At 41.1% G+C, this 17,475-nt stretch overlaps 1 protein-coding gene and 1 non-coding gene across 5 annotated transcripts in view; one reads left to right on the top strand and one right to left on the bottom strand.

Annotated features, from left to right (window-relative positions):
* VPS35L (VPS35 endosomal protein sorting factor like) overlaps positions 1-17,475 on the bottom strand; it is a 129,414-nt gene that overhangs the window by 63,034 nt on the left and 48,905 nt on the right. For 2 of the 4 annotated variants that reach the window (XM_060122556.1, XM_060122554.1), the window contains exons 15-20: positions 9,214-9,260; positions 8,294-8,405; positions 7,647-7,763; positions 5,183-5,236; positions 4,482-4,562; positions 1,899-1,979 (exon numbers count right to left, since the gene is read on the bottom strand). In XM_060122556.1, coding sequence (XP_059978539.1) covers positions 1,899-1,979; positions 4,482-4,562; positions 5,183-5,236; positions 7,647-7,763; positions 8,294-8,405; positions 9,214-9,260 — 492 coding nt within the window. The remainder of the gene's footprint in view (positions 1-1,898; positions 1,980-4,481; positions 4,563-5,182; positions 5,237-7,646; positions 7,764-8,293; positions 8,406-9,213; positions 9,261-17,475) is intronic. The other 2 variants (XM_060122557.1, XM_060122555.1) reach the window with 1 other exon arrangement.
* TRNAG-ACC (transfer RNA glycine (anticodon ACC)) lies at positions 2,833-2,905 on the top strand. The gene has a single exon. It is a non-coding gene; the product is annotated as a tRNA-Gly (tRNA).

Raw genomic sequence — 17,475 nt, 5'->3', positions numbered from 1 at the left:
GCTCAAACTGGGGACCTGTGAGAGCCCCTTCCAAGCTGTTCCTGTGCCCATTCCATGTGCCCCCCGCAGTACTTCCTTCCTGGAACAAGAAAATGTTCCAGGCTCACCTTATACCTTCCCTATCCTAGAACTGGAGAAAGCTAATTCTTCACAGATCCCCACAGTTTTATTTTCTTGATGTGGCCCTCACTTAAGACCAAGGGCTCACAACTGATATGGGTGGCTGTCTGGAATGCAGGCTGACCCCGGGGCATCTTTTGTAAGTTGCTCTTAGATATGACAGAATTACAGTATAGTATAGTTCCCTTGTCACTTAGGAATGGACTGCATTAAAATTATTATGTTACTTAAAGTTTTCAGTTAATTGGGTCACTAGCAGTCAAGGCCTTACTGAAAATTCCCCAACTAAAATTCTGCACATCAGTCTTCATATGAAGCCGAGACCTTGACCACCCACAAGGGTATGACCCATCTTCTCTACACATTTTATTTACCCTGCAATATTGACCAAGAGCCTGCTGTGCGTGACTGTATTCTTTTCATTCCATCTAGAAAAATGTCAGATAGTTAGTGGCTGCTCAACAAATTGTAATGGTGAACCATTTTAATTAGCAAATGGTGAAAATTTCTTAAATGAGTAAAATGTAAGGATTCTAAAATTTATACAAGAATATGTAACTAGGGCTTCCCAGGTGGTGCAGTGGTTGAGAATCCGCCTGCCAATGCAGGGGACACGGGTTCAAGCCCTGGTCCGGGAAGATCCCACATGCCGCAGAGCCCACGTGCCAAAACTACTGAAACCCATGTGCCACAACTGCTGAAACCCGCGCACCTAGAGCCCGTGTTCCACAATAAGAGAAGCCATCGCAATGAGAAGCCCGCGCACCGCGACGAAGAGTAGCCCCCACCCGCCGCAACTAGAGAAAGCCCACGCGCAGCAACGAAGACCCAACACAGCCAAAACTAACTAACTAACTAAATAAATGTATTTATTTTTTAAAAAAGAATATGTAACTAATTTTCTTATACTAAGGGAGCCCAGAAATCACTTGATCATAGGCAGTAAGTGCCAGAACATCACGTTATTAAATAAAAAATAAAATCTTAATTAGGTCTGAAGTTACTTTATAGTAAGTGATCCTGAGCTGGATTCTGTGCTAGAGGGGAAAAAAATCTGCTACTAAGGACATTGAGTCCACTGACAAAACTGGAATATGGACTGTGGAATAGGTAAAGGTAATATATTAACATTAAATTCCCTGATGTTGGTAACTAAACTGTGGTTATAAAGGAGAATGTCCTTGTTCTTAGGAAATACTCACTGAACTCTTTAGAGGTAAAAGTGGCATGATGTATGCAATTTATCCTCAACTGTTTTTTAAAAAATTTACATACGTATGTATGAATATATATGTCTGTGTGTGTGTGTGTGTGTGTGTGTGTGTGTGTGTGTGTGTGTACACACAATGATAAAGTAAACATGGAATCTCTCAACAGCTGGTGAATCTGGGTAAAAAATAATGGAAGTTCTCTGAGCTATTCTTTTAACTTTCCAATAAAGTTTGAATTTATTTCCAAATAAAAAGTTAGCTTAACTGAAAAACATAGGCATCTTACTTACTGGTGCCAAGCAACCGTACAGGGCTTTCCACATCACACCTCACTGAACCCTCACAACCATTCTGAGGAGGACTATTATTATCCCCATTTTACAGTGAGAAAACTGAGGCACAACAAGACTAAGTAACTGATTAAAGGGCACATGGCTAAGACATGGCAAAGCTAGGAAACAAACCCAGGATTATCTGACTTTACAGCCTGACCCATACAACATACCTATTTAATTCAACAGAATAAAATTCCTTACAGTGTGGAAATGAGAAATGAAAATCTGTCACCTGAGGGTAGGAGTCTTCAAATGCACGATCTGGAGTCATGTGCTTGATGACATCGGCCAAAACAGTATTCACCTCTCGTTTCTAAGTGGGGAAAAAAATCAAACCTGTATTTAGACACCGAATGGTAGTCATTGACCATTTTTCTGATAGAAAGAACTAACGTTTTCAGAATATAGCACACACTTTGCAGGAAGCAGTTTCAACTACTCTGCTGAAAATAATGTAAGGGGGGAAATCCCACCCATACCACAGCCCTAAAGATGGCCAAGTCTGCACCAAGTCAGGACTAAAACACGGTTCTCGAAGGTTCCTGTCGCAGCTTTCTCTGAGTGCTGGTGAAATCCAACGAGCCACTTTCTGCCTGCCAGTCCCGGGCCCCTCCCCAGGTGCTGCAGAGAGCAGCGAAGCATTGTGGGAAGAGCACAGACTGAACCCTTACAAGCTGGGTGGCCCAATGACCACTTCACTTTTGTCAGCTGTATCAGGGGTCAGCCAACCAGCCCAGCACCTATTTTCATACAGTCCAGGCGCCAAGAATGATTTTTACATTCAAACCAAAAGAATAATAATATTTGGTGACAACGAAAATTATATGAGATTCAAATTTCAGCATGCATAAATAAGGTTTACTATTTACACAGCCATGCTCACTCCTGTATGGTCTACGACTGCTTTCATGATACAGTGGCAGAGTTGGGCACTTGTAACAGCGATCATATGGTCCACAAAGCCTCAAATACAGAAAAAAGTGGACTTCTACAGAAAAAGTGTGCTGAGCCCTGGTCTATATAACTGGAACAGTGAAACTTCCTGGCAAGGTCACTATGAAGCTGTGCAGCTTACAGGTAAAGTGCCTGGCACATAGCATGTTATCTAAATAATTGCCATTGTGTACTCTCACTTAATGTTCATTAAACTCCACAGCACGCGGACTTCCCTGGTGGTCCAGTGGTTAAGACTCTGCGCTACCAATGCAGAGGGCCTGGGTTCAATCCCTGGTCAGGGAACTAGATCCCGTATGCCACAACTAAGAGCCCACGTGCCACAACAAAGATCCCGCATGCCACAACTAAGACCAGGCACATCCAAATAAATAAATACATACAGAAATAAATAAATAAATATTTTTTTAAAAAACCTCCCCATCATAAATAAATAAATATTAAAAAAAAAAACACCTCCCCATCATGGACATCATTATCCCCATGAAAAGTTAAGTGGCTAAGCGGCTTAGCCAGGGTCACAGAGCTAAAAAAATCTGACAATGGCACTAAAAGGAACCAAACTTCTTGGAAAAAGAGCTGATTCCAAATCTAAGATAAGAAAAATACAAGGGAGGCTGGAGCATCTTATAATAGAAAGCAAGGAAGGCATCAAAGACTACAAAGAATGTGTCAGGACTCAGAAGCCAACCTGAAAAAGTGCCCACTGGACAAAAATGGGACAACTGAGCATCAGTAAGAATAATACAATTGCAATGACTGATACATATCAAATATGTTTCAATTAGTGAGCTCCTACAGATACCCACAGCAACTACTACTCACTGGTGACCTTTGGGGGTGCTGGGGAATTGACTCTTTACTCTAAAAACTAGTAAGTAACAGGGGCAAAAATGAGCATCCTGCCTTTTCTGTACAAACTGTTACCTCAGGGTAACCAAATACGTGGAGCGAAAAGGTTTTCTTCATGCAAGTATTCTAGCTAACAAATAAAGGAGAAATGATAACTCCGAATGTCACCACTTTGCAACCCGTGACAAACCATAAATGAACGCGCTTCAGTGGTCACTCACATCACGGAGAGACAACCAGATACCGTGAGCCTCCCAGGAGAAGCACCATGCCAGCACCCAGGGTGCCAAAAAGTCAGATCTGAAGCTGATGAAGTCTCCTGTCTCCAGAACTAACTGCCGACTTATAGGAAATACTGGAGGCAGAAGAGCATGTTTAATCACCACCACAGGCATACATCTGGCCAATCGAGACTGGGAAACTCTACAGGACAAAGGACCCAATTTCTTCAACAAATAAATAATAGAAAAAAAAAAAGGGAAGGGAACAGGGAGGGAGGGAGGGAAAGAGAGGGGAAGAGAGAGGGAACTTACAGATTAAAATAACTCTAATTAAAGTTTTTACAACATATAGACCCTATTTTAATCCTGATTGAACAAATAAACTGTAAAAAACTTATGAGACAATTGGGGAAATCTGAAAATTTATCGATTTTTAATGGTATTAAAACATTATTGATTTTATTAGTTACGATAATGTATTGAGGTTTTGTTTCAGAAAAGTGAATTCTATTTTAGAGATATGTGCAGAGATACTGACAGGTGAAACACGGTGATTGAGCTGTGCTTCAAAATAATCCAAGGGTGGGGAGAAAAGGGAAGGACACGAAACAAGATCTGTCATAAGTTGATCATTTCTGGGTGATAAGTAAAAGGGGGATCATATGTTTGAAGTTTCCATAATAAAACAAAAATTGGACAAAAGAAAGAAAATTAAGAGACCAACATTTACATAATGCTCAAAACGAGGCAAAACCCATTTCTGGAGTTAGAGACCAGATGGTGCCTACCTTCAACTTCCAAGGCTGTGACTGGGAGGAGAGTATGGGGGGCTTCAAGGTGGGGTGGGGAGTTATTTCCTGTTTCTTGATCTGGACCATGATTACATGGGTGTATTTTGTGAAGATTCATGATACAGCAAACTTACGATACATATGCTTTTCTTCATGTAGGCTAAACTTCGGGTTTTTTTAAGTTGATTAAAATAAACACCTGGCAACAGGATTTGAAACCACTCCTACCTGCTTCTAAAGTCTCTGCTCAAAAAAAAGTCTCTGCTCATTGACAAGACCAGTATTTCCCAAACTGGGGTTCTAGTTTGGGCCTAGGAAAAGAAGTATCTTTGTTTGCTTAGAAAAAAATTAAATTACATGCAAATCAAATATGTTTGGAAAACGCTGCTGACTAGACTCCCATGGAAAGTCCCAATATACTTTAACAATAAGGATCTAAGGTGTATTATGGTGAAAAAACCTGCTTAACTTTGTATAATGCAGCATTTCCCAAGCTTACACGTGAGTGTGGAACACTTTTGTTACAGGTCACGTATTAATGCTCCATCACACTATACCATAAAGGATGCAATTTTCATAAATTAAGAATAATTACCATCGTAAAATACCTAAATGTCTAAGCTAGACTTATGCACAATTACGAACATGAAAAAAAATATACAGTAATTCTTTCAAAAACAATACCACAGCACACATACCGTGAAATGTTTGCAGGTGTACTCTACCCATACTTCGGCACAATTAATGTAGTCCTACAAAGAAAAAGTAAAAATGTCTTTACAATAAGAATGCCACGATTGACCTTATGGCAAAAGCTCATCATGTACAAATCCCTTCAAGGGCTTTGAAAACTAAGAGTTGGTAAGTGATGGGGATTTCAAGAGTGGTTCATGTACAGAAAACTCTGGCCCACTGATAGATTTTACCCTGAGAGGTGACGTGAGAAAACATAAGTTGCCTGAAACTAATTAGACTGTCATTCCAGAATTGCTACTTGGGCCAAGACAGAAATCTGGGAAGCTCTGCCATGTCTGGAGAATGGGAAGAACCAAAGGGCAGCGGAGATAACAGTGGGGAGACCTCATCACACCTCAGTGGACACAATGACCACAGATCTGGTTGAAAATTCAAGTAGTGTTTACGATGTGACTTTTGAATGTTCTGAGAAAAAACAGGCCTCCTGCCTTTAAAAACAAACCGTTTGTCCTAGAGAGGGTGATGCATATAAGTTGTAAAAAGGTTAAGAAAGCACAAAGGTTTTAGGTAAGAAAGGATGTGTTAGATTCAAGTAGAAGAGACAATGAGATGGCTACGGAAATGGCAATGACCAACTTGGTAAGGTTGTCTGCCCCAGAAAATATGCACATGGGAAAAACTGTCAAGGAAAAACAGAGTCTGCAAGTATACCTTTTCTGTTCTGACACTTAAAGGAAAAGAAAGAAGAAATGGGGAGGGAAGAAAACAGTCATCTCATTCACACAAGAAACATTCTAAAGGAACATTCTAAAGTCTAACAGGAATGCTAAGGTGGACTTAACGAGGAGAGTGTGAAGTTAAAGACTGGAGAAAACTGTTATTATGAGCTTTTGATGCAAGGTTGCTTTGAAGCACTGAAGTACAGGCACCAGAGGCCCAGAGGTTTTTGACTTAAATATCCTAAATAAGCTGTTTTCATTAGCCAATCAGAGTTAAGTTAAATAGAGAATTTCAACGGCTAGAGTTTAGTGAGAATTTTGCTGAATTAAACTAGGTATACGACTTTGTAAAAAAGTTTCTAATTTTTCTAAATTATATTGTTCTTAATACATTATCATAAATGTGATTAGCAAGGGGTTTATAACTGGGCTCACTTCAATATTTCCTTCTCAATAAATGATCAAATCAAATGCCACATATTCACTTATTCTCTGTGTTATGGTCTGAATGTTTGTATCCCCCACAAAACGCATATGTTGAAATCCTAGCCCTTGATGTGATGGTATTAGGAGGTGAGGCCTTTGGCAGTGGTTAGGTCATGAGGGTGGAGCCCCCGATTGGAATTAGTGCCCTTATAAAAGGGACCCTAGAGAGGTCTCTTTCCCTCTTTCTGCGATGTGAGGAGGAGAAGCTGGCAGGCTGCAACCTAGAAGAGGGTCCTCACCAGAACCCAACCATGCTGGTCACCTGATCTTGTACTTCCAGCCTCCAGAAATGTGAGAAATAAATTTCTATTGTACATAAGCCACATGATCTGTCATATTCTGTTACAACAAACTAAATGAACAAGGACATGCTGCTAGTAGGAGAGGAACAGTGCAGGGTGTGGTGAAGTTTGGCCACAAAGACAGCCAACAGCATTTCCCTAGTGGCAGCCACATAAATTGCTAGCACACTGCCTGAAAGGACAGTGAGGCATAAAACCCAAACCTACAACATGATGACCAGCACTACATGCATTACAGAAACTAACATCAGTTGGTCCATCTTCCCAAGACTTCCTGTGTCAGAAGTATGGGGAGAAAGAGGCTTCAGCTGTCCATTCAAGGGAAGGAAACTGGAATTCCCTTTTGCTAATCACTGGCTTGACTACTGATCTTCAATTTAGGAATATCTCAATAAATTGTTTTTTTCAAATCCAAATACAACTTGACCCTTAAAAAACGCAGGGGTTAGGGGCACTGATCCTCCACGCAGTCAAAAATCCACATATAACTTATAGTCAGCCCTCTGTATCCACGATTCCTCCGTATTTGCGATTCCACTTCTGTGGATTCAACCAACCATAGGTTGTATAGTATTTACTATTGAAAAAAAATTCCATGTATAAGTGGATCTGCACAGCTCAAACCCATGCTGTTCAAAGGTCAACCGTGCTACAGACTGCTGTACTTCGAATGCTCTTTGCAAAGCTACAGGTCTTTTAAAGTTTCAAGTATTTATAATTTTACACTCTTAGTGCATCTTAAGGCCTCAAGAATAAGACATGCTAGGGATACAAAAATCAAAGAAATACATCTTTAAAGCTATAAGTTCTCCATTACAGATTAACAAATAATGCAATTAAAAGTAGATTTCTTTAAAAAAATAAGGATGATTAGTTGAAAGAGAAATTTTTTAAAAGAAAGAGTATACTGCATAACTTGGACAAAAAGCAGTCAATACAAGGTCTAAATGGTCACCCACCTGTGGATTCTTCAATTTAGTGATAACTTTCCAAGCTTCATTGAGAATCTGAAGTCGATCACTCTCAGGAGGATTAGCCAAGGCCAAGTTTAAGCCCAGTGAGCGAAAGAGAAGATGCTAAGAAATACAGCAAACCATTACGATCCTGGAGATGTACAATCAGAGTAACTTGAGGCAATAAAGGAAAAGGCTGTAACAGCTGGCCTGTCTTGAGGTTAATCTTCCAACGACCGTTTTCTGAAGATCTACCACAGACCTGTGCAAGTTAGACTGAGAAGCTCAAAACAGAGAGCTGGCTCTGTGTACTGGTCCAACCTGTGGGCCATAATATTCTCCTGGACAAAGCTTTTCATAAATAATGAGTGAAGATATACTTTTAGGGATGTAAGACCAAAATTCTTCCTAAATATTTCATAGTGAGCTAATTTGACAGATTTAGGACTCAAGGAGGCCTGACTCGCGGCAATTACACGTGCCTCACAACCCCAGTCGCTAACTCATTCTCCATCGTACTCTTCAGAAACAGAGCCTTCGCTTGTTTTCCTGTTGGCTGGAGCTTCCCCTGACTCCGAACTCTCTCTCCCTGGGGAGCTACTGGGCAAACATTGCCTATTTGTTCTCTGCTAAGCATTAAGTCAATAGCCTACCTTGGGGAAACCAGACTCATCGCACTCTTTAATCATGCCGATGAAATCCATGGACCTTGTAGCGATGAACTCGGCCCGGAAAGCTGACATTACGGAATTCAACAGCAAGGCACTGAAAGACACACACACATGCCCCATGTCAGCAGAGCTTCCCCTTAATGAAAGTCGCTTTCATTTTAGGATGTATGTTGTTGGGAAAGATGACTGACAGCCCTTTAATGGTAAGGGTGGAAAAATAAGAAGACTGGAGTAAAAAGGCCACCTCTAGAGACTAACTCGGTGTTTTATGCATATTCAGAACTTAATATTCAACTGACTGGAAGAATGGATGGACGGGTGGATGGATGAGTGAATGGGTAGATGGATCAACGGATGGACAGGTAAATAAAGTAATCAAATCCATTTAAACAGAAGAAAACTGAGCCTTCAGTGCACAAATAAAACTAAATATTAAGTAAGAATATTGATCCAAGCTGCAAATATATATCCGCATCTCTTATGAAAAGCACTGTTCTAGGACCTAGGGACACAGTGGTGAACAAAACCCACTCCAGGCTGCTCACACATCTGCCACCAAAAGGAGAGCAGAGGAGAAACCTCTTATGCCTGGTAGACAGGAATTCGAGTTTATCCTGACCTTATCACTTAACACAGCCCCGTAGGGAAAGAACTATTATTATACCCATTTTACAGAGGAGGAGAACGAGGCACAGAGGGGTCAAAGTAAGTGACCCAAGGTCAGAAAGCTAAGAGAGAGTGGAGCCAAGATCTGAAGCCAGGCACCTGGACTCCAGCATTCCTGACCTCCATGCTATCCTGCTTCTCTGTTGGCCCTCTTGCCCATGCAAGCATGCCAACCTCAAAAAAAAGCAACCAAGTCCATTTTCAAACACAGGCTTTATGAATTTCAAAATACTTACTTGTTTGCTAGTTTCTTACATCTCTCCATCATTTCGGTTAGCAGAGCCTAATCAAAAAAATGATAAAAACCATCAAGTTGGAGGATCCAAAGCAACACTTCTCATGAACAGATTTCCAAAGCAATACTCTAAAATAAATACAGCCACATGCCCATTTCTATCTCAGTGCCTGGCAGGGATGGGGAAGATGAAGGAGAAAACAAGCTCACTCTTGTGGCATTTAGTATAATGGATAAGAGTTGGGGCCCTGGCCTCAGGCACACTTGGGTTCAAATCCAGTCTCACCAACTACTTTTCCTCATCCTTAGGTAGATGATACCGACCTGTGGTACCATCCTACCTACAGATTACTGCAGGATGATGAGAGTGGTACCTCCTATGCTCCAGGGCACCAAGAATGAAATCTGCTTTACTCCTCACCTCCTCTAGACCCTCCTTGTTCCTCCCCATTTCACGAGGTGTCTGTGAAATTCTCAGTAAAACAAATAACAAACACTGGGCCAGTACCTGGTGCTGGCCAGTCACGGTGAGAAGCACTTGGCACTCATGATGTCACTTCTCACAACCACCATGAGGCAGGCTCTCTATTCTCCCATTTCACAGATGAGAAACCAAGCCACTGAACAGTGATGTGCTTGGGCCAAGGTGACACGGCTAGTTACGGCGGGCTGGATGTGACCCGGGCAGTCGGGCATCAAGGGCCATGCTCTTCACTATACTTCCTCTCCATGCATTTTGAAGGACATTTTTTTCCCCAAAAGGAAGTAAATGTTTTACTCATTGGGATACTATTAATGGCTTTAGAGCTATCTTAAGACTATTACGTATCTTTAAAAGACCTCCTATTTTTAAAAAAAAATCAATGGAAGAAGTCTCCAATAGGGCAGTGGTTTGGGCAAGGTTTTGAATGGCACAGGCAAGGTCAATCCCAAGACAAAAGAGCTGGTAACAGCAGCATCGACACTGAGAACTCACCAGGCGCACAGCACTAGGCACTGGGCTAAGCGCTTTACATACCTTTCCCCATTTACTCTTCACAATGGCCTTTGAGGCCCATGTCAATTATCAGCACTTTACAGACGAGGAAGCCAAAACTCAGCTAGGTTAAGCCACTTCCTACTAAGTGGTAGAAATGAGATTTGTACCTAAGTCTGGCCCAGAAGGCAAAAGATAAAATCAGTCTTCTTTAGTGAAATTCTACCCTTTCCAGCTGTGTCCCTCTGTATCCTGGGTGCTGCCTGAATAATTAAGGTGGTAGTTGCTTGTGGAGATACTGTCAGTACCCCTTACCCCAGAACCCTGATTTTATTCAGATTTCTGTCTCTGCCAACAAAATACAGGTTGGGTCCTGTTATGGAGTGTATTATGTCCCGTCCAAATTCATATGCTGAAGCTCTAACCCGCAGTGTGACTGTGTTTGGAGATGGCGCTTTTAAGGAGTTAATTAATGTTAAGTGAGGTCATAAGAGTGCGGCCGTAATCCAACAGGACTGGTGTCCTTATAAGAAGAGGAAGAGAGACTAGGGACACACAATGTACAGATGAGAAGACCAGGAGAGGACACAGTGAGAAGACAGTGGACTGCAAGCCAAGGAGAAAGGCCTCACCAGAAACCAACCTTGCAGGCACCTTGATCTTGAACTTTCCAGCCTCCAAAACTTTGAGAAAATAAACTTCTGTTGTTTAAGCTACCCAGTGTATTATGGAAGCCTGCTAAGGTCTGAATAGCCACCTAATTCCCAAGTTGATGGTGTTAGAAGGTGGAGTCTTTTGGAGGTGATTAGGTCTTAAGGGTGGAGCCCTTATGAATGGAATTAGTACTCTTATAAAAGTGGCCCAAGAAAGCTCCCTTGTCCCTTCTGCCATGTGAGGACACAGCATGAAGACAGCTGTCAGTGAACAAGGAAGTAGGCCCTCACCAGACACTGTATCTGCCAGCATCTTGATCCTGGACTTCCCAACCTCCAGAACCATTAGAAATAGATTTCTTTTGTTTATAAGCCACCCAGTTTGTGGTGTTTTCTTAGAGCAGCCCAAACATACTAAGCAAAGTAATACAGGCCCAAGCCAATCACGGCGGTCCCATTCCCCTTGCCAGTGGTGAGTTTAGACAGGGCACATGACCTGCTACTTAGATGGGGGCTTAGAGGAAAAGTTTCCCTTTTTTTTTTGGCCACACTGCACGGCCCGTGGGATCCTAGTTCCTCGACCAGGGATTGAACCCAGGCCCTCAGCAGTGAAAGCACCGAGTCCCAACCACTGGACCACCAGGGAATTCCCAAAGTTGTCCTTAAAGAGGAACCGAAGACTCCCCATCTTTCTGCCTTCGGATGCTGCCATGTCTGGACATTATGTGTGGAATGGCTACAGCCACTTTGCTGCTATCTGGGGATGGCAGAGCAGAGAAAAGCACGGAACCTGCCTGGCCCACAGCCTTCACTTGTTATTCAACAGAACACACTGAATTATTTTTGAAGGGCCAGTTAGGTGTTTGTTCCTTGCAGCCAGCATCCCAATTGATGATAAAATTTACAATGTCACAAATGGCTTCCCTAACCCATTCATGGGGATTTAATATTTGAAAAGTCATTCATGAAGACCAATATCAAAGTGGTTTCTGGGAAGACTGGGAAAGAGATATTCTTATAATGATCACATTGATACTCCTTAACATGCACAAATAATCACTCACTCAACACCTGCCTGTGAAGCAACTCTAATGTACTAGCCACTATTTTAGGCACTGGGAATAGCAGTGAGGAAATCAGACAGAAATCCATGATCTTAGATGCTTATTCTCTCTTTCATACACACACATGCAAGTGCACATGTGCACACACATGCACAAATGAATGAGCTATCTTGGCCCACCACTTCTGAAAAGACGAAATAGGGCAAATGCTAACATATGGACAAAGTGTTCTGACCATTTAGACAAGACAAATGCTTTAAAAGTTCTCTTTCCACAGGAGATGAACGCATTAAAAATGCATCCAAGAATATAACTTTAAAAAAAAAAAAAAGGGCTCATTGTCATCACCCTTAAGTGTCCAGGAGCCAAACGCTATATAGATCCCAGAAAGGTCTGTTAGAGGTTATTAATTTTTTTTTCTGAGAAGTGACAGGATTGATTACCTTTGGCAAGAACAAGATGAACAACAGTTCAAAGCAGACTGAGATCGAAAAAAGCCTATTGGTTGAGATAAACAATTGAAAAACTTGCAACTCTGAATATATGTTCACAGACACATCAGAACTTGAAGATTCATTAGGCCCCTACATTTCATTTGTTTATATATTTGTTTTTTATAAAAATAAGAAATGCTTATGGACAGAAGTTCAAATAATATTGTCATGTATCAAGTAAATTATGAGTGCCCTCCCTCCCAACTCCCACTTCCTAGGGATCAAGAGTGTCAACATCTGGTGTTTATCCTTCTAGGCCTTTGTCTACGAACATGTAGCTTTTGTTGTAGAAGACCTTTGTTCTGTTTTACAGAAATGGATAGACTTATACACATTGAGCTACAATTTGCCTTTTTCACTCAAGAATCTACACGGGCCTCCCTCCTCCCGTGTTAGTACACTCAAATCTACCTCATTCCTTTTAATGCCTGAGGAATCCACATCATGTATGTAACTATTTTCAAACTGCTCCAAATTGATGAAGTTTTTTAAATGTTTTATTTTTAACCAATTATAGCCTCATGAGAAATTGCAGAAATAGTATAGGTGCTGGGTACCATCACCCAGCTTCCCCCAGTGGTTAACACCTTACATAACTATAGTGCATTGTCAAAATCAGGAAACTGACATTGGTATAATATAATTAACTAGACTATTTCACCAGGTTTTTCATGCACCTTTTTTTTTGTGGGGTAAAGGGTATATCTTTGTGACACTTCATTAACATATTTGGATTTGTATAGCCACCATCACATTTAACTACTGGATTTTTAAGATTATCTCCAGATTAGGGTTATCTGCCCACTTCAAAAGTATAGGAAAAGAAAAAAGAAGTTGGGTCAATAACACATTTCTGTTTTCTAAACTGAGATTAACTCATACGCAGCCCAGAGTGCTCAGAAGATATGTACTTATACTTTTACTAAATAGCCTTCCAATCAGCATTTACAATTACTGCTCCATAAAAAAAGTGAACTAAATGATACACATATCACATTTTCCTTATTTTTCTAGATGAAACAAACATGTAAAACAGTAGGCAAAATCATAAACTAATCTTAAAAGCTAGTATCTTTCCTCCAATCCAGAGTTAATATGGCTCAAGTCTCAAAGAAATAAAATATTTCAGTGTGAATAAAAAGAAATTTTATACCCCAGGTAGTAAAATGAGAAATTTAAAATTTTTCCTTTATTTATCTTTCTCTGGGGATTTTCCCCTAATTCAAAAGAATGAAAATAACACACTTGTATGCTTGAGAGGGATTTATCATCGACCAAGAGTAGTCTTAGACTTGCATTACTAGCCTAATCATACATTAGAATGTTTAAAGGGCAATTTATAGTATGACCATCGGAGTAGCAGTCCCATGGGTCAATCCGTTCAAGTCCCACCTTAAAATGTAGCAGTTAACAGGAGACACCTAGAAAGAAAGAGTCTAAAGCAGTCAAGGGAACAAATCTGTTGGCTTCAGTCACTGCCAAAATGGCTACATGACCTCTTTCTAACTGTGTGACTGTAAGAAGTTTGTAAGCCTCAGGTACCCCATCTGTAAAATGGGTATAACAGCAACACCTAGCTTGGGGAAGCTCTGAGAGTGAATTAAGATAGCCCAAGTAAAGTAACTAATACAGGCAGACCTCAGAGATATTGCAGGTTCTGCTCCAGACCACTGCAATAAAGTGAATATTTCAAAAAAGCAAGTCACACGAATTTTTTGCTTTCTTAGTGCAAATAAAAGTTATGTTTACGCTATACTGTAGTCTATTATATGTGCGATGGCATTATGTCTAAAAAAATGTACGCACCTTAATTAAAAAATATTTTATTGCTAAAAAATGCTAACCATCATCTGAGCCTTCAGTTAGTCATACTTTTTTTGCAATAGTAACATCAAAGATCACTGATCACAGGTCACCATAACAAATAACAATGAAAAAGTTTGAAATATTGCAAGAATTACCAAACTGTGACACAGAGACACAAAGTGAGCAAAATGCTGTTAGAAAAATGGCACCAATAGACTTGCTTGACGCAGGGTTGCCACAAACCTTCAATTTATGAAAATGCACTATTTGCTAAGTGCTCATAAAGCACAGCACAACAAAACGAGGGGTGCCTGTGGGGCGCATGGCAGAGGGAGCCTCAGAAAGAGGTGGTTAAGGGCTCAAAGCTTAGCAGCATCTCAGACCCATCTCCCCACTCCATTCTTCACAGCCAACCAACACTGCCTTCTAAACTCTTCCTGAAAGGTCACAAAATTTTGCGAACAATAGGTATTTGTTATAATGTTAAGCGAGGGAAAAGCATCATAAAATCATACAGGAAATATTTCTCATCTACAAAACCACAATTACAGAGCAGGAATGAAAGTGGAGAGAGAAATATTGAAAAGAAAATGCACCAAGACGTTAACAGTGACCAGTTATTCATGACCGAATTTTAGGTGGCTCCCTTCCTCCTTTTAACCTTTCTGTCTTTTCCAAATTCTTTCCAATGAATATGTACTCTCCCACCCATTCTGCCTCTTGGTTTTTCCATGGCTACCAAATAGTTCTCCTCTAATCCATCTCAGATGCTTCTGCCAGTTTGATCTTCAAGCACCACTTTTTTCAGATTATCCCCCTGGTCAAAAATATTCAAGCGCCGCCTGGTCTCCACGACATGATGTTCAACAACCTCTGCCTGAGCCATTCCCAGCCAGCCTAGTCCCTCACTCTTCTCCAGTAATGCTTGTCTCCTTATTATGTCCGTCTATACAGGTCCCGTCCCTCAACCGCTCCTTACTGCCCCTCTGCTCATCTCCTGGCCTTCAAGTCAGTCCAGGCTCCCGTCTGCTGTTAAGGTCAAAGACAACAATGGTAACCACCCCCATCTGCCTGCTGCCTACCATGCACCAGCTCTTGGCCATGCGCTTGACGTGCACTATCAGTCATCTCGTGAAAGCCCTTCGAGGAAGGTTCTATTATTAGCCCCATTTTACAGCTGGTAATACTGAAACACAAAGAGGTAAAGCAGCCCAAGGCAACACAGCCACAGTTGGAACCCAGGTCTGCCCGACTACCTGCCCCAGCCTCTACCACCTTCCTCTTCCCTCCTTCAACGGTGACAACCTGCATCACACAGCTTAGCAAGTGATCATGAGATTCCATACCAGACAAGACAAAAAGCTGCTGAAAATGATGAGAAGCTTATCAAGGGATTCGTTTTCATTGCCCAAAAGCAGGTTTTATGAAACGGTTGCTTTTTTCTCTGCAGAATGTGCCTAAAATTGGGGGCATAAATGTTTTTCACTTACTCTAATTTTAATTGTATAAGGGGAAAAAATCCTGTCTTTAAACAACAACAAAAAAGCCTTTTTGAATAATCACTCCTTGATTTTTGGGGGGGAAGGGATTTGATATTTCAATTTCGATCTGAAATTTCGAACATCAGATATTTGCAGCTGAAGGCATTTCTCCCTTCTCTCATCTAGATAGTTCTCCCTTCCTCTCTCACACCTACCTGTCATGTGTATTGCCAGCTGCTGCAGACAAACTCCTACATTCTGCAGGCATGGCCTCTTACAGACACACACAGCTCCAACTCCCCGGTAGACACACCCCAGCCACTGTCAAAGAGCTTTTAAGTATCATATCGCCACACACATCTTCAGCACCACCCTGCACACTGACATTAATTCTTCCACATTTTGAAAATGACTTTTTTTATGAGACACTGCAAGTTCCTTATTTAAATGCCCCAAGAATCAGAGTTTATTATTATTCAGGTGACCTAATTTTTTTAATCACTTCTTCTAGTGCAATAATGATTTCCTAGAGTTTTACTCCCCAGGAAAGCTCTACTCTCAGCTTCTGCCGTCCTTTGAGATTACGGGCACTTAAAAGGAAGAATGCCTTATGACATGTACTTTTTGTTTTAAATCCAATTTTGCTTTTCATTAAAGTAAGGAGAAAAAAATAAGTGTTCTCATTTTCAAATGATTCTGTCTTGCTCATAGGTTTCAGTCATTCAGCTGAATTGGTCAAGTTCATGATACGTCTTCCCAGGAGCCTGGGCCAGCGTGTGGTGGCTGAGACTACACTGAAGATCACAGAGGATGGCCTGCAAGTTTTCAAAGCATCTTCTGTTAAACTGGCTTGATTTAAAATCAATTTACTCAATGGTAAAAAATTCACCTGAAATATGAGATGTCCCTATTTTTCTCCACATACCTTAGGATTTGGAAAAATTTAAATGTATGCAAGACATTATACTTGCTGAAAAGTTAAAAAACAGGGCAAAAAAATAAGTTAAGACGATCCAAAATCTTGCCCTCCAGCGATATTCTGTCATATCTCTCTCCCAATTCTCCTGTGCAGATATGAAAATCACGTTTGCAATCCCGATGACACAGCATTCAAGCGCTGTGTGTGGGACTCTCCACTAAGCACTGTAAACGGACTGCCTTGTTTGATCCATGCAGTAGACCAGAAAACAGGAATTATTACTGCTCCCATTTCACAGATAAAGATTAGGGACAAGTGACTTGGCCTCTGCTTTAGTCTGACAGCTGTAAACAACAGAGCTGAGATTCAGATTTAGGCACCCCAACTCCAGGGCCCACACTTGAACACCAGGCCACACTACCACTTAGGACACACGCAGCAACAGGTGTAACTTCTTTTTTTCACTTGAGCACATCAGTGTGTACTCCATCGTGTGTCTCCATCATCTTAAATGGCCCCACAACATTCCACTGAGTACACAGAGCATAATTTAACCAATCCCCTTCTGATGGCTGTCTCCACTGTTTCACTAGCGTCAACGCAGCTACACGTGTGTGTGTGTGTGTGTGTTTACGCACTCATCAAGTTATTTCTACTGGATATTTTAAAAAGTGGATGGCTTAGTCACAGTCGTATCTTTCTTTTCTTAACAGCTGTCAATATGTGTTTGCAGATACAGGGAAAAGGCAGGTGGATTTGAATTTTGCTTTACTCCAAATATCCTTGTTTTGTAGCAAGGTCTCTTTTTCCCTCACAAAGAATAAATTCTCAACCATCGACGAGAAGACAACAGAAGCTTCATCTATCACA

The sequence above is a fragment of the Lagenorhynchus albirostris genome, chromosome 15 (genome assembly GCF_949774975.1).
Source record: "Lagenorhynchus albirostris chromosome 15, mLagAlb1.1, whole genome shotgun sequence".
Taxonomy (NCBI): domain Eukaryota; kingdom Metazoa; phylum Chordata; class Mammalia; order Artiodactyla; family Delphinidae; genus Lagenorhynchus; species Lagenorhynchus albirostris.
The sequence above is the reverse complement of the archived record's forward strand: the minus strand, read 5'-3'. Positions and strand labels throughout refer to the sequence as shown.